The sequence below is a fragment of the Panthera onca genome, chromosome C1, assembly GCF_046562875.1.
Source record: "Panthera onca isolate mPanOnc1 chromosome C1, mPanOnc1 haplotype 2, whole genome shotgun sequence".
NCBI classification, from domain to species: domain Eukaryota; kingdom Metazoa; phylum Chordata; class Mammalia; order Carnivora; family Felidae; genus Panthera; species Panthera onca.
The window spans coordinates 87,310,846-87,335,855 of NC_138346.1; the positions used below are offsets into that span (position 1 = coordinate 87,310,846).

The window sequence follows — 25,010 nt, forward strand, 5'->3', positions numbered from 1 at the left end:
TAAATTTTATTTAGGGATTGGAGGTCTGAAACTAAATAAGTTAAAAATCTAGTGGCATATCGGGTATATCATTTTTTAATGTTAAATTTACCTTTTCTGTGGCAGCTTTTCTCTACATTCTTGAAGAGCCACTTTGTAGACAGCTTAATTTTTGTTCAAATACAAATTAAATCAATTTTCTGGGGAAAAATAATCAGGATAGCTCCTGTTCTCTACAACAAAGAAAATACATTTGTAGACATATTCTGGAAATTTAAATCCCTCAATGCTCTTTTGAGCAAGTCCAAGGAGATTTGAAGACTGACATTTTGTACTTTGCTATTCCCGAGAGGCATATGTATGATCATCTTTACTGAGGTTTGTTCCCATCCCTGCTGAATTAATATGCATTTTCGTTAACTAATCTTGAAACAACAGGAATAAAGTTTATCCAGGTCTTTTATACCTCAGAGAACAAAACAAATACTACAAATCTTTAGAGAGAAAGGATATACAAAAGGGCTTGAGGTGAATATTTCAAAGCAAATACTCTTTAAATGATGTGCAAATTATTTCAGCTCTTGAGCATGATTTATGAAAGGGGATTAGCCCACTGAAATAAGAACCAAGTTTAAACTGTTGGGTTTCAAAGTCAAAGATGAGAAGTGGTTACAAGAAAAGGAAAGAGAAAGGCGATCATAATTTAGAGGAGGGATTCATTTTAGTTTTTCTCCTTAACTGACTCACCTTAAATTGTCACCCATTGTTGTTCTTAACTGCAGTAGAAAATATTGCATTTCTCCTCAATTTTCTATAAACTTAAGCATGTAATAATTAAGAAATGATACTAGAATTTATATTTCAGCAATAAGGTCTCTCCTTGCTGTGTATTAAACATAATCACAAACTGTGTTAAACATAACTATTCAAGCTGGAAAGGATAGCTCCTAAGAACCTTGAGTCAGAGAACATTTTTTTTCAATTCACAAGTCACATCTATAATAACACAACATAATACATTCTAGTATTCCAATATGCTCCTCAAGTAATAGTTAAAAGCTTCTTCTAAGACTTATGAAAATGATTGCTTTCATGTAATTGTAAAGATTATTAAGTGAGCTCACTCCTTATGATTCTATAATGACCCGCTGTTCTGGAAGGTAAAGGAAATTTTAATGATCCCACTCACATGTGATTAATGGCTAACACTTCTTGACTAAAATTCTGGATTTTGTTCAATAAAAATGAGTTAAGCAAAAATTCTGTGGATTCTCAGCCAACCCCTTCTGTGGAATCAGTTATACCCAGTTTAAAAAGAAAGCGTAGAACCTCAATAACAAACCCAGGTACTGACTAGGAAAAAAAAGAAGATTAATTATTCTTATTTAAGATGCCCTAGAGTAATAAAGCTAAATAGGTGAAGTGGATCCAGGCAGTACTAAAATTTTGAGGAAACTCTTTCAATCTGTTTCATTACTCTCCAATAATTTTTTAAGACTGAACATTTAGTGGCAAATATCTGAGGCAGATTCTTATGTAGAAAAGGATTATCATTTGCCCACCTCAGTTTTCATTTCTTAGAACAGATAGAGATGGGCATGAGGTAAAGATGCTTTTGTTGCAGAGACAGTCATTGTGAGCTCTTCCCAGAGAGTAAAATCTCATACTCCTAGAATGATGAATCAGACTTTATTTTGAATCTGTCCTTTAGTTTTCGATAACCAAATAGCCAGCCTACTTTTGTTTTCTTTGCAACGTTTCCTACCAATTTCACTAAGGTGCAGTTGGCAGGCCTTGATTATTTTGGCAGACACAATAGGTAGGTTTACTGTAGGAGTGAAACAGCTGAGCCCCAGCTCATTCAGAATTATGACATCTAACTTGAAAGACCGATGGGAAGTTCATTTAAGTACCCAAGAACAACATAAAAATAAAAGACATTCAAACAGTAAAATACTATCGTTCTTGCATTTGGAGAAGAGAAGTAACAAAAAGAAGGCTATAGATGAGACTATATGTTCCCAGGAAAAGAGTCAAATGGAAAAATAAAGAGTAAATAGCATTGTGGATGGACTTTGTACATCAGCATATCCAGGGAATTCATGGATTACATCCAGGGAATTGTTTGGAGCTTTGCTTTCTTGGCTGTTTGTTTTAGTGAGGGTAGTTTCTTCTTGGCTTCATTTTTGTTATTGTTGTTTTGCTTGGCTAGAGCTGTTGATTTAGTTCATGACTTAGGTGTGGCATGGACAGAAGTCACAAGGAAAGTGTAAGTATTGGTTCTGTCTCAGTCTGTAGTCACCATTTGAAAGGGGTTGATGAGATTAAATAAATATTCGCCATCTAAGATCATCATGGCCACTATGACAATCATAAGCAGGGTTATTTTACACAAAGATAGACTAGATAGCTCTTCTATATATGAATAATTCTTATCAAAGTTTCAAAGACCAGTCTCTGGTTCTGGACCCTCAAAAATGTACTTAGAGAAATTTTTTTTTTTGGTCATATGGGTAGTGTGCTTCTTAAACTTTAATGTGCATATGAATCAACTGTTTAAATGCAGATTCTGTTCAGTAGGTTTCAGGTGGGGCTTATGATTCTGCATCTCCCTAATAAGCTCCCAGACGGTGTTGTTGCTGCTGGTCCACAGACCATATTTTAAGTAGCAAACATCTAGTAGGATTCTGAAAGAATGAGATATTGGAAGCAAATTCTGTTGAACTTCTAGGCATCCTGATGTTTTTCAAAAACCACAGAAGCAGTGGGTATTTGGAAACTGCCAAGAATCCTTCCAATACATGTCAAGAAAATCTATCAATATCCCCTCAGAAAATTCTGGAAGCTTTTCCCTTCTCCATTCCCATTTGTTAGTTTCAGCCTTCATTGTGGCTTGACCCACTGTAACAGTTTCCTAATTTATCTCTTTATCTCTTATCTTTCACTCTTTTTTGTGTTATCTTTCTCTTTGCCTTTCCCCACATTTCCACCAAAAATTACTACTTTGCATATCCGATCTGTTCATGTCTCCTGCCTTCAGAAAAGTCTGTCACTAAGCTCCCATTGCTTACAGTATAAAATCTAAATTTCCTAGAAGTTCATGCAAGACCCTCTGCCAGTGTTCCCTGTTCATTTCCAACCTAGTCTCCACTCATTGCTCTAACGTTTTGTGCTCTCTAGACTCACTAATCCATTGCGGTTCTCCAACATGTTGTACTCTATAGTTCTTTCTTTCCTATCTAATATGTATCAATTTTATGTGTTCTCTGCCATTCCTCCCTTCTCAATCTAAAAAGTTTCACTGCAGTATTAAACTCCATGTACCCTTTATTTCCCTTTATTGGCTGCCTTCCCTTCCCTAGCTCTCTTCCCCCCATCTCCTCCAGGGATCAATTTCCCAAACTATTACCTACAATAATGTCCTTGTCTCAAGAACTGCTTCTTGAAAAACCAAAACACCTATCAAGAGGTCAGTGCTGGGGTGTCTGACTGGCTCAGTCGGTAAAGCGCCTGATGGGCTTAGGTCATGATCTCATGGTTCATGGTTTTGAGCCCCACATCCAGCTCTCAGCTGTCAGTGTAGAGCCCACTTCAGATATTCTGTCTCCCTCTGTCTCTGTCTCTGTCTCTCTCTCTCTTTCTCAAAAATAAATTAATTTAAAAAACAGTGGTCAGTGCCTCACATCTCAAACTTTCCCCTCCTTCTTATACATAAAGTTTGCAATTGGTTTCTTCTCTTCATCTTATTTACTCAGTCATTTATTCACTCACTCACTGAGACATTTAATACGGAACATCACTATGTTTGAGATTCTGTTCTAGGTAATGGGGTGAGGAGGAGTAATGAAGGAGGAGTATAGAAGGTCATGGCTATATCCTCAGGCACTTGCAGTCTAATGGAATGGAAAGTTCCTGGCTTCAGCAAATGGCTGAAGCCTTGCTCAGATAGAACTGCCTGTCTTAGATATCAAAATCCCTTAATTCAGATAGAGCAGACATGGTAGTCATCTAGGCATGCTTGCCCAGCCTGTTGATGGAGTGTGTTTTGGTGAGACCAGACTTGTAGCATCTTTCAGTTTACTCCTTATAAGTAGCCCTATGCTCATGTGCTTTTGATATTTTTACTCTGGTCAAAAAAAGTCATCTCTTTATCAGCAGATATGTTATCATATTTGGCTCAATTCTAATATGTGTGTATGTGTGCGTGTGTGTATACAGTAAGCAAAATATTTCCTTGCTTTGAAGTGAAATTACGTAACTCTCTGTCAAAATCCTTGTATTGCACCATCTTACCATTTTATATAAGAATGGAAAAGGCAACAGACACTTGGTGAAGTTTAATCTCTACAGAATACCATAACAGGTTTACACATTCGGGAATGGCAAAACTGAGCGTTTATTACACATAATACTCAAAACCCCTTAAGGAAACTACGGTAAAAGTGTATATGATACCACGAATCAACAGAATGATGAAGATATTACAAGATTAAGCATTTGGTAAATTATGCATTTGTTTAATCTGAGTTTGCCAACTAAGTCAATGGCAAAGTGCATTCTTGCTGTATTCCTTTTTTTTTTTTTTAATTTTCTTTAATGTTTGTTTATTTTTGAGAGAGAGACAGAATGTGAGTGGGAGAGGAATAGAGAGAGAGGGAGACACAGAATCTGAAGCAGGCTCCAGGCTCTGAGATGTCAGCACAGAGCCCGATGCGGGGCTCGAACACACAAACCACGAGATCATGACCTGAGCCGAAGTCAGTCACTTACTGACTGAGCCACCCAGGCGCCCCAGCTTTCTTGCTATATTTCTAAAGAGAGGAACTGATGGATGGATAGTACATAAATTTTACTCAGGGTATACTCATTTGGAAATCATTGTACTAATATTTTTTATTACAATATAGATCTACAAAATTCTTGGATGTATTTTAGATTCAGTATATTATTGTTAGATCTAATATATGTATTAGATCATATACAAATCATATACACATTTATATATCTGTACTCGTCTATATTTATGTAAAAAGCACCCATATATTTATCTGGAAAGTCGTTTTCAGGAAATTTAAGAAACTTGTCCAAATCTTATAGGTAGTATACCCCAGAGGTAAGAATTGTTTTCAAATTTTGTAACTATTAAACCCAAATTTCTGACACAACAGCCATATGACCTTTTGAAAAAGGTGCATGTAACACTTTCATAAACTTTTGTATTTAGCCATATTTTTACAAATAAGCTGACCTTAAAGAAAATTTTTCTCAGAGACTTCTAAAATTATCAATAACCAAAAATTATACAAACTACTATTACTCTTTTCTTTTTTTTCTTTTTTTTTTTTTTTAGAGAGAGGGAAGGGGATGGGAAGCAGGGAAGGGGACGAGGGAGAGGGAGAAAGAGAATTTTATTTTTATTTTTAACTTTTTTCTTTAAGTTTTTTAAATTATTTTGAGAGATAGAGCAAGTGGGGTAGGGGCAGAGAGAGATGGGAGAGAGAGAATCCCAAGCAGGCTCCACACTGTCAGCACAGAACCCAGTGCGGGGCTCTGACTCATGAACTGTCAGATCATGACCTGAGCTGAAATCAAGAGTCGGATGCTTAACTGACTGAGCCACCCAGGCACCCTGGGAGAAAGACAATCTTAAGCAGATTTCATGTCCAGTGCGGGGCTCCATCCCACGACCCTGGAATCATGACCTGAGCCCAAACCAAGAGTCAGATGCTCAACCAACTGAGCCACCCCAAACTATTATTACTCTTCTTCTGGTACACTAAAAAGTTCCTCCTTTCTTCTTGCTTTCAATACAGCCTTGCGAATTCTAGGTCAGACCCCATAGAAGAGCCTGAAGAGTAAGTGTGAATGAGAGTTGTTCTCTCAAATCAAATAGGAGGCTAGAAATGCATGATAGAAAGATATTGAGAGGACAGTAACTTTAAGCAAAGGGATTAAAATTTCTCCTTTCCCCTCTTGCAAGGTCTTAGTCATTATTATCTTTACTACAGAATAATGCACTTATTTGTACATGATTTTGTTAGGCCCAGTACATGTGACCTGCATAAAACATACCATTGCTTTGAGATTTGAAATTCTAAGAGAAAACTGAGAGGGACATTAAATAGTGACCTTAAAATATGAAACCAGTGAAAGTAGTCAGGGTAGAGGAATAATCTATTATTGTTCCTAAACAAGTTTCAGAAATTTCACGATCATTTTTAAAACAAAAAGAGAAGTATGTTGATAATGGTTATTTAAATAGCCTCAGTCATCGATTAACTAATTTAACACTGTCGATTTTGAATACTCTCAAATGTCATCAAGCCACTCTGCTAGTTGCATATATAAAGGTAAATTAGAGTTCTTTTCAGAGTGAGGCAGTCTAATGGGTAGACAAACAGACATTCGTAATTAGCTTACTATTGTAACACACTTTGGTAATCGCAATGATAGAGATATGGACTGAATATTATAAGAAAACCAAGGAAGATCACCTAGTTTATCACAGAGATCTGGAAAGTTTTCTGGAGAAAGTTAAAGGATGTTAATTTAGCAAAGGAAGACCTTGACTCAAAGGTGAGAGTCACCTGGAGTAGTGTGCATCAGGGAGTCTAAGCACTGTTTCTCTGGAGCATAAATCATGGGTCAGTAGGTAGTGGGAAAAAAATGAAGAAGTGCTCTCAGGTCGTGAAGAGCTTTCTATTGGGACACTTTGACTTGAACCATTTCAATGCAGTAATTTGATTAGAAAATGTTCTTAACCTTTGACTTCGATTTTGGAGGACATCATCTCTAATGGCACAATCCCAGTCCTTACATTTTCTATTTGGCCATTGCATCACCTATCTGGCTCTCCCTTTTTAGGTGAATTAAGTTTGTATACAAAAAATATTTATTTATATTAGGGAAATTAAGTAGCAAGAGTACTTGGCTTCAGGTTCTATGAAAATGATCAAAGAAAGATGAATTAGCAGATTGATTTCCCTTTCCCAAGCCATCTATGAGACAGTTCTTGAAGGAAGCTAATGTTATAGATAACACTTTATTTAATTTGGATAAAAATGGCTGGTATTTTTGGATACATCTCATACTTTTGGGTGAAAGCAATACCTGATTTTTCTTGCATGGATATGGGTTTTATGATGAGTAATAAGAGATAAACTTGTTTTTCAGGAAAATTTCAGGTTATATAGCTTTTTTCCCCCTGAGCATACAATTAGGCATGTTTGGGACATCCAAATAAATGCATTAAAAGGGAATTACTTTCTTTTAGGATTTTGAAGAAAATTATCATTGCTCCTATACTCCAGAAACAAAAAGGAGTAGACCAAATAAATTCTGTATACAAAAAGAGGCGACCGTGTGCCTTCAAAAGAATGTTTTTGTCTGCACGGGGATTCACTGTAAGAATGCACTGAATATCATGTTTAGCTAGGATACTTTAAACTTGATATAACAATAGTGAACAAATATATGTTTAACTTTACAAGGAAATGTTAATATATACTCATTCTGGAGTCATAGAATAAACAGAGAGAAACTTTCAGAGGAGATCAAAGAGCACTTTTTATATTGTTTACAATCACAGTAGTGTATTAATGCTAAGGAAATATTGCTGAAGAGTTAGACCAAAGAGCCCTTTGGATTTGGCCTATTATTGAAAGAAAGATGCCATTTGACCTAATGAAATCAGAAATTGATTAAATGCAGTTCATCTAAGGGGAAAAATGGTCACAGAGTTACTGCCAGGGTCGGGAAGAGATGGGGTGATCTAGTGCCTGAGTGCTGATAGGGTTAGATAGACTCTCAGAGTAGTTGATGTTACGAGATGCATGACAATGGATACCCACAGGTCAGAGGGCAAGATCAACCCCTTCCATGGGAAAGAAGAGATTAATCAGAATATTCTTTGCTCAGTTTATAACTAGGTCCTCTCTTATCAAATGATTCATGGAGAACTGAATGTTTTGAAGAAACTGTAATCTATGGGTCCCAGGAAAGCTGGGATTGCTGCTAGCCATCTTGAGAACACGTGTCAGAACAACTGTTGTAGTCACACAGTGCCTCAGCAAAGCCCTGTAACCTTTGTGAATAATACCATTGTGACAAAGTAATTTGGACGCCTGATAATCAAGTGTGTGTCTAATCTTTACTGTTTTCTTTCCCTCATAATGTTTAAATCCTCCAGCTTTGGCAACATAAATGTTCATTTAAAATTTTTCATTTTTGCTTTAGTAACAGAAATATTTTGAAATAAAGACCTCCCTTAGCCTGTGGAAAACAATTAAGAAAAGAATTGACACTCACTGTTCCTCTGATATTGTCTGTCTTACGGCTATAGTAAAACAAAATAATTTTTACTTTCCACTTTAGTTCAACCTCAGGTGGATATTGACTGAAACTGGGGCCAGGGTGGCAATATTGATTTTAGGGAGAAAAACTAAGAATCAGATGATTGACCATCCTGCCCAAATCAAAAACCTTTGTCCCTCTGACAACACAATAACCCATAATATTCTACATAAATATAACTTTGTTGTTGTTTCCAGGTAAGAGATTTTTTTGTTTCTTCAGAGCGAGATATTTATTTGTGTAATTTTAATATTGTTTTTCATTTTCTTAGCAGATGGCTTATTCATCTTATTACTTTCACGCATTGGCAAGATTAGGCTGTTTTATAAAAAAATACTTAAGAAGAAACTTTAAAATATGTATTTATATGGGTCTCCAGAACAGACTTCACAATATGTGTTTTAAACAATTGTTAATTACATATTTATCCAAGAAACTGGGATGACTTTTCCATTTGGGATAACAAACATCTTACAAATTTCTTTAATTACACAGTTACCAGAAAGGCCACAATGGTCACAACAAAAAATATATATGGCTTTTGGGGAAAAAACAGGAAAACAATGAGCTATCAATGTTTTTATTTATTTATTTTTTAAGAGGTCATAATGTAACTCATATTCAGAAAATTTGACCTTTGGAAATTTTCAAGCCAGAATTAGAAAATATGTATATTCTTTTATTGACTTATGAACATGGGTAATGCTGTATGTGTGTGTATATGTGTGTGTGAATCATTTTTAGTTTGTGAAACTTTTCAAACATAAAGAAAACAAGAGCACCATGATCACTCTAATACATATCACCTAGATTCATCAACTATTAACATTTGGGACAATGACAGACTTAATCTGTCATTACACATATTTCTTAGAAAGAACATGTACACTTGCTGAGGACTCACTTCCCTTCCCATGTTGCAAAACCTTCCCAATCCTTCATTCTCTCTCTTTCCCACTATTTTTTCTGGCTTGGAAGTTCTACATTCCCTCCCTCCTTGACACCACTGAGGATTTTCAGGGTCCAGGAGCCTCTCAGCCAAAACCATTTTGATAATTCTAATTGCTTTGGTGGAGTTGGTACAGGAGTAGAGGAGGAGAAAAAAGAGAAACCAGATGGAAAGCAATGCTACTGGAAAGTCTTAGCTCCTAGGGCCAGAGGTACAGCAAACTCAGAACAAGCTGTTCCCTAAAAACAACATTCTAAATGATTACATAAGGTTTAAGTGTGCTTTTGTGGCTAGTACGTGGTTTCCTTATGAAAATGTGTTGAGATCTAAGCAACCAGTTTACAATTGGATTTTGAGAACATAGTCTACTTACTGTTGTGGATGGCCAGTGTTATAATTATTTAGATTAGCACAAAAAATAACTGTCTTCTCTATCAGACTTGTTTTCACTTGGCATGATCATGATTACTTTGCAGACAAAATTTTAAACAAAGATATTATTAAAGGTTCACAAGTATTTTCATTTTCTACATTGTATGAATATTTCATTCCAAATTTTCCACTCCTAATTTTATTCCTGTAGCCTTGTACACACACCCCTACTATGCACATTACTAAGGGGCAATCGAATTGGGAAATCGATATCTAAATACTTTTAGGATTTCACCCAGAAATTTATACATTTGTTTCTTATGAAAATTTAATCAAAAGACAGCTAAAAGAAAATTCATCTGCAAAATAGCAATAATTAATAATAATAATAATAAAAGACTCATTTTTTTCAGTTCTCTTACTTTTTAAAATGTTTATTTATTTTGGGAGACAGAAAGAGAAAGAGAGAGAGAGAGAGAGAAAGCACGTGAGCTGGAGAGGGACAGCGGGGGGGTGCGGTGGGAGAGAGAAACCCAAACAGGCTCTGCACTGTCAGCACAAATCCTGATGTGGAGCTTGAACCCATAAACTGTGAGATCATGACCTAAGCTGAAATTAAGAGTTTTAACTGATGCTTAACTGACTGAGCCACCCAGTCTTTTCTCAGTTCTTTTACTTTTTGATTTTATTCTTCTAACTCATGTTCATTTTGGGGTGCATATTTATAATGCTAGAAGTGTCAAATATTATATAAAAATTATCCAAGTTCTCCACACATGAATTTTATAGTTTAGCACTTGATTAGCATGAGGTATATTACTTCTAAGGCAAAACCCAAATACAAAACTTACATTAAAAAAATTGAAAGTGCAGATGAGTGAAGTCAAGAATTTTAGTTGTATACCTTTAGGTATATCTGTTAACGACAAAGAATGAATATATGAGTGAATGAATAAACTAAAGCTGTGTCTAAAGGAATAGTGAAATGGTTTGATGTTGAATCCTTTCCATCACCTGGAACTTCTTCATGAAGTTCTGGGCATAAAAGAATGAAGAGCATCTCTTGGCTCCCTTCTACTATTTCCTGGTGAGCTGCTCCCAAGGACACGCTGGCTGCCATTTTCACCGGGGGAGTCGCCAGGAGAAAGACCAGCTGCTCATATTTAGATTTTTGCAGCTATGAGTCCCATATCCAATTCTGTTTTCTTCCCCCTATTTTCTCTATACTTGAGGAGAGGAGGAAGAGTATATATGTCCTGCTCCAGTCTTCCATTAGACACTACCTCCGGTTCATGCCCTATTTTGGTACCATCTGCTTTGGGGACACAGGATGATAATAAGAGTTTCTACTCACTGAATACCTGCTGTGGGCTAAGTATTTACATATCTACTTTCAGATAATCACACTATCCTGCAAAGGTATACAATGGGTATTAGACCCATTTTTACAGACCTGCAAAGTAAAGCTCAGAAAATTAAGAAACCTCTCCAAGGTTATCTGATGCAGGATTTATATTTGAGCCTTTCCTCTGCCATCAGTGGAAGATGCTTCTCTTTCCTTGGAAAAATGTGCTAGCATTTTCTTTGATTGACTCTCCACTTCCATTAACAGCACTCCCTGGAGAGCTGCTCTCCCACTCTCATCCAATGCTGGTGTCCTGAATTTCCCACAGTGATTTGGCCCTTACATTGAATTTTCTGGCTTCTTGTCTGCTCAACTCAACTGATATCTTAAAATATCTGATTAGTCCTTAATAGTGTTGGCAGGTTAGAATCATATTTTTAAAAGGAAAGTATATTTAAGCACTTAACTTTCACAATTTGCTTATTGAGAGTACATAATTTTTCCCATGTTACACAGAGAAACTGGACAATGAAATGACCACCTGTTAGCTGCTAATGATGTTCACATGCCTTTAAAAAAGTAATTCTGGCTTTATCTGTCTACAATCTTGGCGACAAAACTCATGGGAACGTCAAGGGCACAGGAAGCCAAAGGCAGCAAACTGACAATAAAGTTTGTGCTTAGACTACTAATAAGGAAGGAGATACTGTGAATCTCTAATTCCACATAATTATTTAATCTCAAGAGGGTAACATAAAACTGAATGCATGTTTTAAAAAACTGAGTTTGGGTGTTCAAATCTAGGACTTAGATCAGAGGGGTTTCACACAGTATATTTCTTACTTGAAAAAATATTTAAAAAAACAGCAACTATAAAATATGCCAATCACTATTTCAAGTGCATAGTCTAATTTGATATTGTGTGGGTAAGTCAATCATTTTGCCTTTCAAATGAAAATCAATACATAAATAGTGAATGAACTTGATTTAAAATAATAGATGGATATTAACTGTATTCTACGTTGCAAAAATATATACTAGCCTTAAAAAGGGCTTACAACTATAAATATCCATCAAAATATAGAAGTGAAGCATTTTCTAAAATTAGGGCTAGCATTAAATATTAAATGACCCTTTTATTTTAATAGTTAGATCAAACCCCAAAGACATCTGGGTTTAATTCTTTTGCTAATATGTTTTTGGGTCCCTATTAAGTTTAATGATTTCTATGGATCTCATTTTTAATGTAATATATCCATCCAAATCCAAGTCCAAAGTTGATACAAACTAAATTTACCTTTTATTTGTTCACTTCACCATAGTATAATGGTTAAAAGCAGAGGCTCTAATATTAACCTGAATGGATTTGAAACTTGTCTCTGTAACTTGTCTTTGTACAAACTGCCTTAATTCTCTGCACCTGTTTCCTCATCTATAAAATCGTGTTAGTAGTAGTACCTGATTTGCTAGGTTAGTGGGAGGACTAAGTGAGTAACATAGATAAGAACTTAGAACAATTCCTGGTGAAAAGTAAGGGTTCAATATTTTCTACCTGTCATTATTTTTTAACTGCAAAGGGAAGAGTGAATAAGAGGTCACTAGAGAATTAGGTACATTTTTAAATGAGTAGAATAAATCATATTCTCTAGGCAGGATTGAATTTAAGCCCCAAATAGACAAATAATTGTCTTTCTCAATCAAAAATAAATACTAAAGAGGAGTAGCTGGGATTTTATCTGTAGGAACTTTGTTTTTCCCCTAAGACATTTCAAACATTGTGCTGAACACAGAATCTATTTGCCTCAATGTTTTTGAAACACCTTTACAAACTTTATTTTCTCTCAAGCTTTAGGCTTTAGAAGCATGTAAGGGTATCCTCCAAATCTCTACTAATCATTGCCTCATACATCCTATTATATATACAACAAAATGTTCATATAATTAACAGTAACATGCTCACATATTCACATAACATTAACATTCTCACAGTTGAATTCTAATTCTAAAATCTTACCTTAAATTTGATCCCATATTAAGTAAAGGGGAACAATGACCAGGAACTAAAGGGAAACATTCAAAATGAGATAACCCCAAACTGCCCCACGTTATGGAAAAATATTTTTAAATGGCAAATAACTTAATTTGCAAGCACCATACAGTTTAAGACATGAACACTGATCATTTTAAACTCCTACTTAACACAACTGGCTAGCTAAATATGTTTCTAGCAGTTGTTGTATTGTGGTATGAGTTTTTGAATAATGACTTAATTTTGAAACGGTGCTTCTACTCAAAGTTGTCATGCTATTTCTAGATTCTTAAGATCTAGAATAACTTAGCTCTGGAAGATATGCTATATACAAATGGCTTCTCTCTTCCTTGTCATATGCGTGTGAGTGCATCTATGTTTATATATACATACATATATATGTGTATATATATATATGTGTGTGTGTATATATATATGTATGTGTATATATATATATATATATATATATATATATAGTCTTCCTGATGCACACAAATATATGCATATACACATAGAGTCATTTAGCATATGTACTCATGTTCATGTGTAGATATTCTGTTAAAAGCCCTTCTCTATCTATGGAATTCTCTTTAATTCAAAGAGGTAGTATGTAACTATACTGATCTTAGATCAGAGGGAGATGGCAGAAAAAATAGCGATTCAGAAGATAGAGGGTACCTAGGTAGCTGATCCAGGAAAAATACTATAATTTTTGAGAATTGGGGAAATTGGTTTTCTTTGATTTCGGAGACACCTGCTTTGATTTCAGAGATACCTTTCAGGAGGCCGAAAACTCAAACCAACTGTGAGATATGTGTGACACCTTCTCATAATCCCCTTTTATTGAGGAGGAAACAGGTTGGACAAGTTTGAGAGATCTACTCAAGTTTGCTATATGGTGATATTGGACCTTTTTACTCCAAATTCATTTGTTTCAGAATATTAGAACTAGATATGACCCTGCAGAACATATAATTCACAACCCACATTTCTAAAACTTTTTGGTGGCCTGAAGGTGTGGAAAGTTGCATAGCCTGTTGGTTTAACTTGAGCCAACTGTGGTGGTCACTCACACATTTTTTAATGTATGGAAATCAAATAGCATACCAAGGTTTAGAGATGCTTGACATTTCCCACTTTCAAAATCAATCACCAATCCGAATGCCCTGGCTATTACTCAGAGATTCAGAGGTTTGCTGTAAGCAGAGACCATGACCTTGGAACAATTATTTTCTCAAAAGGCATTACCAACAATGACGCTAGCAAAGCACCCAGACTGCCCTCCAGTGCATGATTCCCTGGCCAGGAAATGGCTGCGAATCTTCCATGAGTAGTATGAGTTTGGCTCAAATCTTATTTCAATGCATTTATATTTCATAAGCATTGCATTTAGACAAAGTTAAAATCAACAAGTAAAAAAAAATACTTACTTAAAGATCTTCTGTGCTCTGGTTTCTGTTCTTTTATATCATTATCGTAGTGACTTAGTAATTCAGTACTGGAGGATCTCTGGATTTTGAATAATTCCAGGTTTCTTGATGAACCACTTGGATCCTTTGGCTGGAAATAACAAACAACTAGACTTGAATAATTTCACAAGGAAGAAAGGATTCACCAAATAATTTACAGATCTGTTTTGATGTTAGATTTAAAGGGAAGATTGAACTAAGATAATTATGTTGGGATAAGGCCTTTATGCTAAGCTCAATATTCAAATTTAATCATAGCTATATATATATGTGTGTGTGTGTGTGTGTGTATATATATATATATATATATATATATATATATATATATATATAAACTTACTAAGTGCTGTGCATCACCCCAAGTATTCCACATGTATTAACTCAATTAATCATCACAGTAATCCTATGAGGTAGGTATTATTATTACCCTTACTTTCCAGACAAGGAAACTGAAGCCAAAAGAGATAAGTAATTTATTTGCCTAAGGCCACACAGCTAGCAAAGGATAGAACCAGGATTCAAACTCAGGCAGTTTGACTCCAGAGTCCACTCTTAATGACAACACCCTCTGTCTGTGGGTGGGTGAATGTGGGTGTGGGCACTCAAGCATGCCTGGATAAGGGGATGATGATAATATTAACATATTGATGATGGAGAAAAGTCAATTTGTTATTTTTTTAAGTTTTAACCCCAGAATGAAATAAAGGACGACTGCAATTAAATAGCAATAAAACCACACAGAAAATGCTATATTTTCCTATTGTATACCTTATTAAAAGCTCTCAAGAATATTTCTTTCTAAGATTTTGCAAATATTAGTGTCCTAAAATTAGATGTTTGGTCTAGAATCAGTATAAAATGGTAGTTTTCAATAATCTGATTCTCTGAATGTATGATTTAGGGTAATTTCATGAAGTTTTAGATTCATAATTTTCATGAGAAGAACAATCTGGCTTAGCTTGGAGAACAGTGAAAATCAGTACAAAGGATTATTATTTACTGGTGTTTGAACAGTGAGTATGAGCTTAAATACGTTGGTATTTATTTTCAAGAATATGTATTACAGACTGCATGAACTGAAAATATGAAAATTCAGTAGTCATTAAGTGCTTGTGTGCTTTTTACAGCCTCTAATAAATGAATATCCCTGTTATTTGGGGGGAAAAAATGAATGCACTGTGTTTTTGAAAGAGAAATCAAATGACATTTAGCTCCACAAATCATGTCTGTGGAAACGGTTTTTAGTGGACTCTATTTAAACTTAAAATAACTTAATATCTCTTGATCTGTAGGATCCATTGAAATGTGTGTGTGTTATATGCCTAAGCAGCACAATTTAAGTGACAACATTTTAATTAATAAAGGTAACAGCCAAAACAAATACATACCAATCTGTCAATTGCATTTTTGATAGCGTGGAACCAATCCAATATGATGAAGTCAATATCTGACTGTAGAAGGAACTCATTTCCTGATACTGTTGTGATCTGGAAAAAAAAATCGACAGGTAAGCAAATCATATAAAATAGATCTTTTACATTAAAAAATGGATACACACACACACACACACACACACACACGCACACACATGCTGTTTAAAAAACACACTTCAATACACCAAAATATTTTCTTGTATTCCAGTAATTGTCTTTCTGGGAACTGGGAGACTAGGATCATTTTGAACTGCTCTCTATAAACTGTTTTTTCATGTCATAACAAATACATTATTGTTTTAATAATAGAACGATTAACTCAGAGTAGGACTAAAGCTGAATTACTCCAACTTAAGGAGAAGCAAGCCAGGAAGTTCAGAATAATGCAGACAGTATCCACTTAAGTCAGAACCTCAGAAAAATGCACCCGGGTGTGTCAGAATTCATTCTGCACTTTTGGCTCTTTCCTGTTTGTCTTTTTCAAATCTAATAGTATCTCTATATTTGATTTCCTTTTATGGAGGGCTGTAAAACAGATTATTTACCAAAGAAACTAATTCAGACTTTTCCAAAAGGTCATGCAAATGAATAACATTTGGCTATTTCTATTTTCCTATCATAAAGATCTATAGGAAAGTAATAAAGCACCAATTTCTCCACAAAAGGAGTATATTAGAATAAAACTTTATTTACATATTTGAACCTCTCATGGAGCGTATTTATCAAATGAACATCCCCATTCCAGACTCTCAGGGCGATTAAGCAGTTGGCAATATTTAACATGTAACTATACGTTTTTCATTACAGTGAATTTTTTCCTCCCCAGAATTGTGAGAGAAGAATGTGACCCTATAGAAACAGAGCAATGCTCTTGATTTCACACATAAAAGGCTACTTAGAGACGAATTTGATTAGAGTGGGTGTGGACACGCTTTTTGTATTAGGCCATCAATCTGAACTGTGAAGATTTTCCCTTTGTATTGACTTTTTGTTTCAACAGGAAGATGAACACTTCCTGACTACTGTCACACATCAAGCAAGGCTTCAGAGGTTTAAGAGGACTGACACTTCAAAATACTCAATCAGGAGCTAGTCACCTCTTCTCAGCCTCACTTGCTCTGAATAGGAGGTGAACATTGAAATGTGGCACAGGTTCAGAAAATCTCAAATCATGCTTCAGGATGTCACTATAATTCCATCATGAAAGTGACAATTATTACCCAAAATAGCTCACTCTGAAGGTCTCAATGATTCTTATGACAACATTTAATGACAATGGTCCTAGAGTTTTAAAAAAAATCTTTGATTACACACATACATATATATTCACTTGTCATTTATTTTTAGAAAAACTATATAGAGACGCAACATCACTCAGTGTTGCAGTGCAACCATTCTTGATTGCGACGTTTCACAACTGTAAGGAGAGGACTATCCAAGTATATGCGATTATGAGAAGTGAAAGATTAGAAAATAAGAGGAATTTTATTTTCTAGAATTTGACAGACTACCAGGGCCAATCACTCTTTTTTTTTTTTTAAGTGAAATGCATGTAAGATTTCAAAAGGCTCAAAATATCCCCTAAATAGTCCTCTGTTTTATGTATCTATTACAAGACAGCTAAGCTGATATTTGCCTAATTTGCCTAAGAACCCAACCAATGTTCTTCACTTACATAAAGCTCCAAATATTTACTTTATACAGTGTTGCCACAGAAATACTAATCTAAAAATATAAGGTCACTTGTGACTAACCCAAGAAAACTAGTAATGTCCTTGACCTCTAATTTCATCCTAATCTAACTTTAAATATTTTGATTATGAATGTAGTATATAACATCACAATTTGGTAACATACACAAAGAAATATGAATTAGCCCAAACACAACATGCAATCTAATATATTTTTTCTGCCATTATAAATAAACCATTATTAAAATTGTAAAAAGAAACATTTCAAAGTACAAGAAACAAACATAATTAGATTTACTATATTCTGAGGGTTTAGGAAAGAGCTAACACAGTTCAGTTTTCAGTCTAGTAAATTCAAACAGTGATAAAATGTAAGTACTTCGCCAGTACATTTGCATTTTTGGTGCATGCTATGCAATGCAAAGGGGATCTTTTACTGCCAACACAACCAAAAACAAAATGTATTTTAAAAGTTTCTTTATCCAAATATATTACTGCATTAATCGTACATACTCAGTGATTTATGAATTCATTTGAGGAAGCTGGATCAGAGAACTACACGAATGCAATTCATTCAAAATCTACTATCAGAAAGATACAGTTCACATTCTTTCCTCTGTCTTCCCACTAATCTTTCCAGTTACTAGGCAGTCTGGAGAAGTCTGCTACTGCTCTCTACAGTTTAAATGCATCCATTTCTTAATTACAGTCAGTAATTGACTTTGTTCTGCTCCATCCCAGCCATTCACAGGAAAGCATTTTCAAAGTCTTTGACTGCTCATGCCCATTTAATTCAGGTTTCTCAATCCACATTTTTCCATGACCTCTTTAAGGTTTTCTGATAAATGGTTTGCTGAATCATATTTTCAGTTTGAACAATTGAATTTTCAACGCTCTTGGGGGGAAAAACACATCGGTAAAGACTGTGAGCTTCGACTAAACCTTTTGATTGAGCAATTCCTGATGGCAATGTAAAGTGATGTAAAACTAATAGCAGACATAAAAGATTTTAGATGAAGCCATGCTAATGTGTTTTTCTGTATCAAGTTTCGCCCAAGTGACAGATGTTGGTGTGAGGTGGATGAAGAAAGAACCTACAGAAAACACAATGGGTTAAGGCAAGAGTGGCTGGTCTCCATTGTGCGTTGAAGCCTACTTTGGACAAATGTCTCTTGAACCGCTTCCTTGCCACCAAGTTGTATTTTAAAGGGATATATCCTGCCACCAAAGCAGTCTTAATGAAATGTGCTATCGTTGTCAATAACAGATACCTTTCATTACCTGTCTGGGGAAATTTGCCTCAAAGTTTTCACATTGGATAAGGATCTGTCTGAATTCTTGCTGGTGACACATGGATGCCTAGGAAATCGTAGGAGTGTATCCAGCAGGCAACGCGAAGAACAGACACATTCTTTAAGAACCTAAGTCTGTGACCTTGTGGTTCCTCTGAAGATGGAAGCAGGTAACTCCTGGCTCCCCAACTCCACCAATAAGCAATGTGGAGAGAAGAAATGTGTTGTTCAGGCTTTAATTAATGCATGGAGTATTGTTATGCTAATTTAAACATCCTTGAGGAGTTTTAATGAGTAGTGTTTGTGTTTATTTAAGTATCACCCTTGTCAATATACAGTCCGGCATGTAGTCTTGCCCGTGTTAGATTTTAACGAAAGTGAAAAATAATATGTGGAATGGCATTTTTGCTATTAAAAATTTCCATAATTTGGTATACCAGAATAGAAACAAAAACTTTTTAGAATTTCATATTTTTTCCTAATTCTAAGAATAATTGAATATATTGTGAAGAATTTGGAAAAAATAAAGATAACAAAAGAGCAAATTAAAACTATTCATGACTCCACAGAGTAAACACTGTGGACATTTAAATTTAATTATCGCCAGCCTTTTTAAAATAATAATCAAGTATTTATGATAGTGATCAATGTACAACTTTATGCTATGGATAGATACCTTATCAGTAAAACATATTTGATGGCTAACTCTTGTTGGATACTTTCATTCCAGTTGACCTCAAATACATGTTGAGAGACTATCAAAAGTGCAAGAGATAATGAGTGATATCTGTTCCCTTCTTTGATCGTAGCACCTATCCTCTTGTAGAATTAATTCCGCAAATAATTCTTTGTTCAGGAGACTGAGATGAGGTGTTTCTGACTGAATATCCCGCTAGTCATCAAGGACTGATTGAGTATCCATTAAGTGCAAGGCACATTGCTAGAGGCTAGGGACACACACACCCCCCACCCCCACCATCCTCAAGAGCTCACAATCTGTTTGCATAAATAGGACATATGCATATAAAGATAAATAACAATAGAAAATGGCTTATACTAAGCCCCAATGTGAGTGGTACAGACAATGATCATGTCAAGATTTCAGAGGAGGGAGTAATTACTGCAAACACATTTACATCATGGAATTATACATAAACTGTTGGTCATGATATGTTATTCTTTAAAGGTTGATTGTATCAGAACTTTAGTACATTAAGGATACGAATACTACCACTTGGTATGCAAAGTAATATCAGCTTTAATGATCTCAAAGCACATAATAAACATTCTTCAAATGCAGTTTCCCTCTGCTATCATAAAGTAATTTTGCAAATGAAGAAAATGAAGCAAATGAGGAAAATGAGAATGCCATTCTATCAAATTGGCATCATTTTAAATGATAGAATTAAGAGATTACAAAGATCTTGACTTGTAGTTCACTAGTCCTCAGCAAACAGTCTTACACAGTCAAGGACTCTGTGCATATGGGAAAAGGACTATGATGGTTTGGTTTAAGTTGTAAAATCTGGAATGTACACCTTACAAAAAAGTTGCTTGTGTCTTCCTTGTTATGTTAAAGATAGCCTAATTTTAAAAAGATCAGACCATGGGAGAAGGGTAGGGGGAAAAAAATAGATACAAACAGAGAGGGAGGGAGGTAAATCACAAGAGACTATTAAATACAAAGAACAAACTAAGGGTGGGTAATGGGGTGGGGGAGAGGGAAACGGGTGATGAGCATTGAGGAGGACACTTGCTGGGATGAGCACAGGGTGTTGTATGTAAGCTAATTTGACAATAAATTGTATTCATAAAAAAAGATACTAATGATATTATGTGGTGTAAAATGGATATGTTCAACAAACCCTGGGTCTTAATAAAAGTCTTTGTTTAAATGTAAAAATAAATAAATAAATAAATAAAGAATAATAAAATAAAAAGATCACCCAGTATCCTTATTCAGATGTTTTCTTCTTTTCCCCCCCACCACAAACAACCACAATCTTGCTATGAAAAAATATATATCTAAAACAAGATTAGGGCATCCCCCCCCCAAAAAATGCCTTCAAATTCTAGAAAGGACTGAAACAAGCCTACATATGCATGAAGTATCATTCATATTTTGCTTAGGATCAGTCTTTAACTATAGCCAAAGAAGAATTTATTCCATCTTAATGAAGCTGAAACTGTATGTAAGAAACATATAATAGCATATTCCAAATATCCGAAGGGCCCTAAAAATTGTTGAATGATATGGCTACAGTGATTCTACAAATAACTGGATAACCCATTTAGAAGGAATGGGATTTAATTGCTATTGTATTTGGAGACACTTTGGGATCATGATGAAGTCATTAGATTTGAATTAAATGAAGTATATACAAAAATTTATGTCAAAATATACTAAATTCATTTGAAGTGAATACAATTATTTTTTGAAATTAATTTTGGCTGTATCTTCATTGAATTCTAAGTGCATAAAATATAGGTATACATTTTGGCAACATTATAGCAAGAGCTCAAGACCTAAAGTTGAGGAAATAATGCTTAAAAAGATCCCTGAGACTCACAATTTTTTCATCTTACATCACACTTCACACATATCCATTTCATATAGCTGATCAGTTAAAGGTTGTCATGGTTGTACTAATAGTCAAATTACTTAGTCTCAAAGGTGTTTATGGCCAACGATGAAATTACATTATCAAGCTGCATGTCTATCTCAAATTACAGTCTGATGTGAGTAACTCCTAACATTTTTCTTAACATGTTGAGCAAAGTTAACATAAAACTATGGGTAAAATATCAGTTAGAAGTAAAAGGTCTTCAATTTGTCTTTCCCAAAATATTACTTGTTAAAACATTTTGTGAGAAAGTATCTGCTTTGTGTTCCCAATGTTGCTAGATGTTAAGTAAATATATGCTGATTATAAGGGAAAAAAAAGTTGCTTTGGCAACTCTCTTATTAAAATGCATTTGTAACCCCCATCTGCCATGAAAGTTTTGAAAAGTTTGTTTACTTTGGATGGCAGCCTTATCCAGGGTTACCCTAGCAAACAATGATAGCAGTCTTCAGAAGTTGTGTGAAGAACAAGCCACTAGGGATCCATTTTTGTTTTAATTGGCACACACAAACACTTTTCTGGTCTGTCAAGAAGATCAAGCTAATATGCATGGAGGGTGTTATATTCTTAGCTTTGGGGAGCAGTAAAGCTCCCTTTATTTAAGTAATTTAAATGATAGACTGCAAAAACTTTGCAAGTCAGAAAAATGTTTTATACTTTCTTAGGGAATATTTGTTTTAAGCAACGGAAAATGTTCTACATATCTAAAGATGTTGAACCTTATGTTATAATTACCCTCTTTCTTCTGACTCTGTGAAATATTCTTAAATCCACATGCTACTAAATAAGGCTAGCCACCAATGGATCCTGAATTTCCACAACACCCCCCTGTGCTAACAAATGTGCGTTCATTAGTTTCCAGATGTTTATTGGATATGTTTTCAATGTGTTTGGTGCTGATTGATTTGCATGTACATTTATTGAAACCCTCAGTGGTGTCATCATATCAAAATAACCTGCCCATGTAAGCAATTTCTTGTTTAATGGAAAGTAAACAAATGTTGGGCTACATACACAACAGATCTCAAGTGCATTCCGAAATCTAAGGTTTAAGGCCAACCTTTCAAGAAACAGTGCTTTTTAATTGAAATTGAGTTGTACCTTTGACACCCAAATAATTTGGTTCATGCATTCTTACAACACAGATTTGTTCTACAAAATAAAATTGGCCCTATAGTGAACATTCACATCCATATCACTTGTCCACTCTACCTTTCTATTTGTTAACGAAATACCCAAACCCCAAGTCTATTTCAATCAAATGTTTAACAAAAACTCATGTGCATTCTTTTATCTGTCGGAAAATATTTTAACTACTGAGAAAAAGTCTTCTCAATATTCATGAAAGAATACTATCCAAGTAATTAGTAGATAGTTTAGCAGTTTCCACAGTTTTGCAGTCAGCTACACCCAAACTTTTGCCTGTGGTGCTCATATGAAAAACGACTGAAAAAGTGACTAATCGAAGCAGTTGGTGTATAAAGATATCAGCTTAGGGTTTTTCTGCTGTTAACGCTAATTTCTAAATTTGGGGGGAGTAGTTGCCTGTAGATAGACTAATCATCCTAGGACTCATGTTTTCTGGTCCTCACCACTCACTCAGTCACTGCCAACTACAGACTGGCCTTTAATCTGAGCTATGTTCACTGTGCAAAATTACTCATTTAGTCACATGACATTTGGAAATCTGCAGCTCCCACTATTTTCAAATTGGAATGATTTTTATTATTTATGTTATTTATATAATGCCAAATTTAAAAAAAATTAATAAACACAGAAGTATAAACATTAAATCTCCCTTTCCCTGAGGTATACTGAATTACTCTCTATCCTTCTATATTTTTTGACCCATGGATTAACATTATATATGTGTTTATATTATAATGAAAATATCATGTTATGAAAATTTTTTATACATATAAATATCTATACTACTATAATCTCCCACATGGATTTAATAATAATATCTTTTGGTTTCCCCATCATCTCATCCACATTTTCCTTTCCAGTCCATATTCCATATTGCAGCCATAGTGATCTTTCTGAAATTCGAATCTGATCATCCTATTCCTCTGCCTGACATTGTTCTGAGATTCCCCACAGCTGCTACACTGCAATACAACCTTTAGTTCAGCCTGCCAGACCCTGTGTGCTCTTCTACCTACCTACACTGCAGGCCCCAGCTCTATATTTCCCTCTGCATCTCTATGATCCAGCCATGTTGAAATTTTTTTGTTGTTCCCAAGCTGTCCTATACTAATTTTCATTTCTTCCCTTAGAGCAGGTTGTTTCCATTGCCCAGACCTCTCTGGCTTCCTCCATCATCTCATTCAGATCAATTTAGATGTCACCTTTATAGAAAAGTGTTTTCTGAAATAGATACCCCTCCTAAATGTTCCTATGATGTCCTGATCCAACTTTATTATAAGACATATTGGTCTGCATTGCAATTCTCTGTTGATTTCCCTGTGATTACCCTGTACTACACTACATTTACTCTGAAGCCAAGGGCAATGGTCTACCCAGTGGGTGGCTGCACAACTCACACCTAAGGGGCATTAAATAAATAATAAATAAATGAACATTATCTACCATATACATTTCAGTGAATCCATTATATGCTAATATTTTATATGCCACAGTATATTTTTTAATAAAAAATTTTACAGTGAAAAAATTTATATTTAAATTTAGCCAGCTGGACTCAGTTTAGATAATCCTAATTTTTTTGGCAACATCCAAAACGTCATAGTCAGTAGTCAATTGAACATAGGACTTCTTCTCTCCATCAGGCCTCATTAAGTTGTTAACCTTGTCCATGTCAATGGTCTTCTTCATACCCTGTTTGATCTGATGCTTATTGACCTTGACATCCACACTGAATCCAAGCGTGCTGTTGTCTTCTATTTTCTTCATGGTTGACTCAGTAGTCGAGGGGAACTTGATGATAGCACAGTGGTCAAGTTTGTTTCTCATGGAGATGCTCTTTCAAGGATATTTAGGCTGCCTTCAGAGATGCAGTGTCTTGGGCCACTGTAAGGTAGGTGATATGTGCATCTTCTTTCTTTTGTGACTGTGGACATCTCTGTGGACAACAAACTGTTCTTCTGACCTTCAAAGCTTTTGCTTTGGCTTCAGCTTTGGGAGGAGCAGGGGCTTCCTTCTTCGTCTTCAGCACCATCTTCGTGGAAGGCCTCCATTGCAATAAAATTTTGGAGGTTGCAAGACCATTGCATTCTTTTAGGCAATGTAAGTAGTTTATTGTGGCATTGATTAATGCCACTTTTATCAGAGTAGGGTAGGAAATCCATTTTGGAGATTGAAAACAGCAATCTGAGACTCTATTTTCCCATCAGTCAATAAGTCCTAGACTTCAAACAATAGGATTAAATTTGGAGGAGTCAGGAAGCACCATGACTGGGTCTATATTCCCATGTGTATCACTAGAATAGAATGTTCTTGATTATATTCCAAA

The 25,010-nt window shown here is 35.1% G+C and overlaps 1 protein-coding gene across 4 annotated transcripts in view; it reads right to left on the bottom strand.

Annotated features, from left to right (window-relative positions):
• Window positions 1-25,010, bottom strand: part of ARHGAP15 (Rho GTPase activating protein 15) — a 626,514-nt gene that overhangs the window by 302,960 nt on the left and 298,544 nt on the right. For all 4 annotated transcript variants that reach the window (XM_060623481.3, XM_060623482.3, XM_060623483.3 and 1 more), the window contains exons 7-8: window positions 15,884-15,982; window positions 14,457-14,586 (exon numbers count right to left, since the gene is read on the bottom strand). In XM_060623481.3, the coding sequence (XP_060479464.2) occupies window positions 14,457-14,586; window positions 15,884-15,982 (229 nt within the window). The remainder of the gene's footprint in view (window positions 1-14,456; window positions 14,587-15,883; window positions 15,983-25,010) is intronic.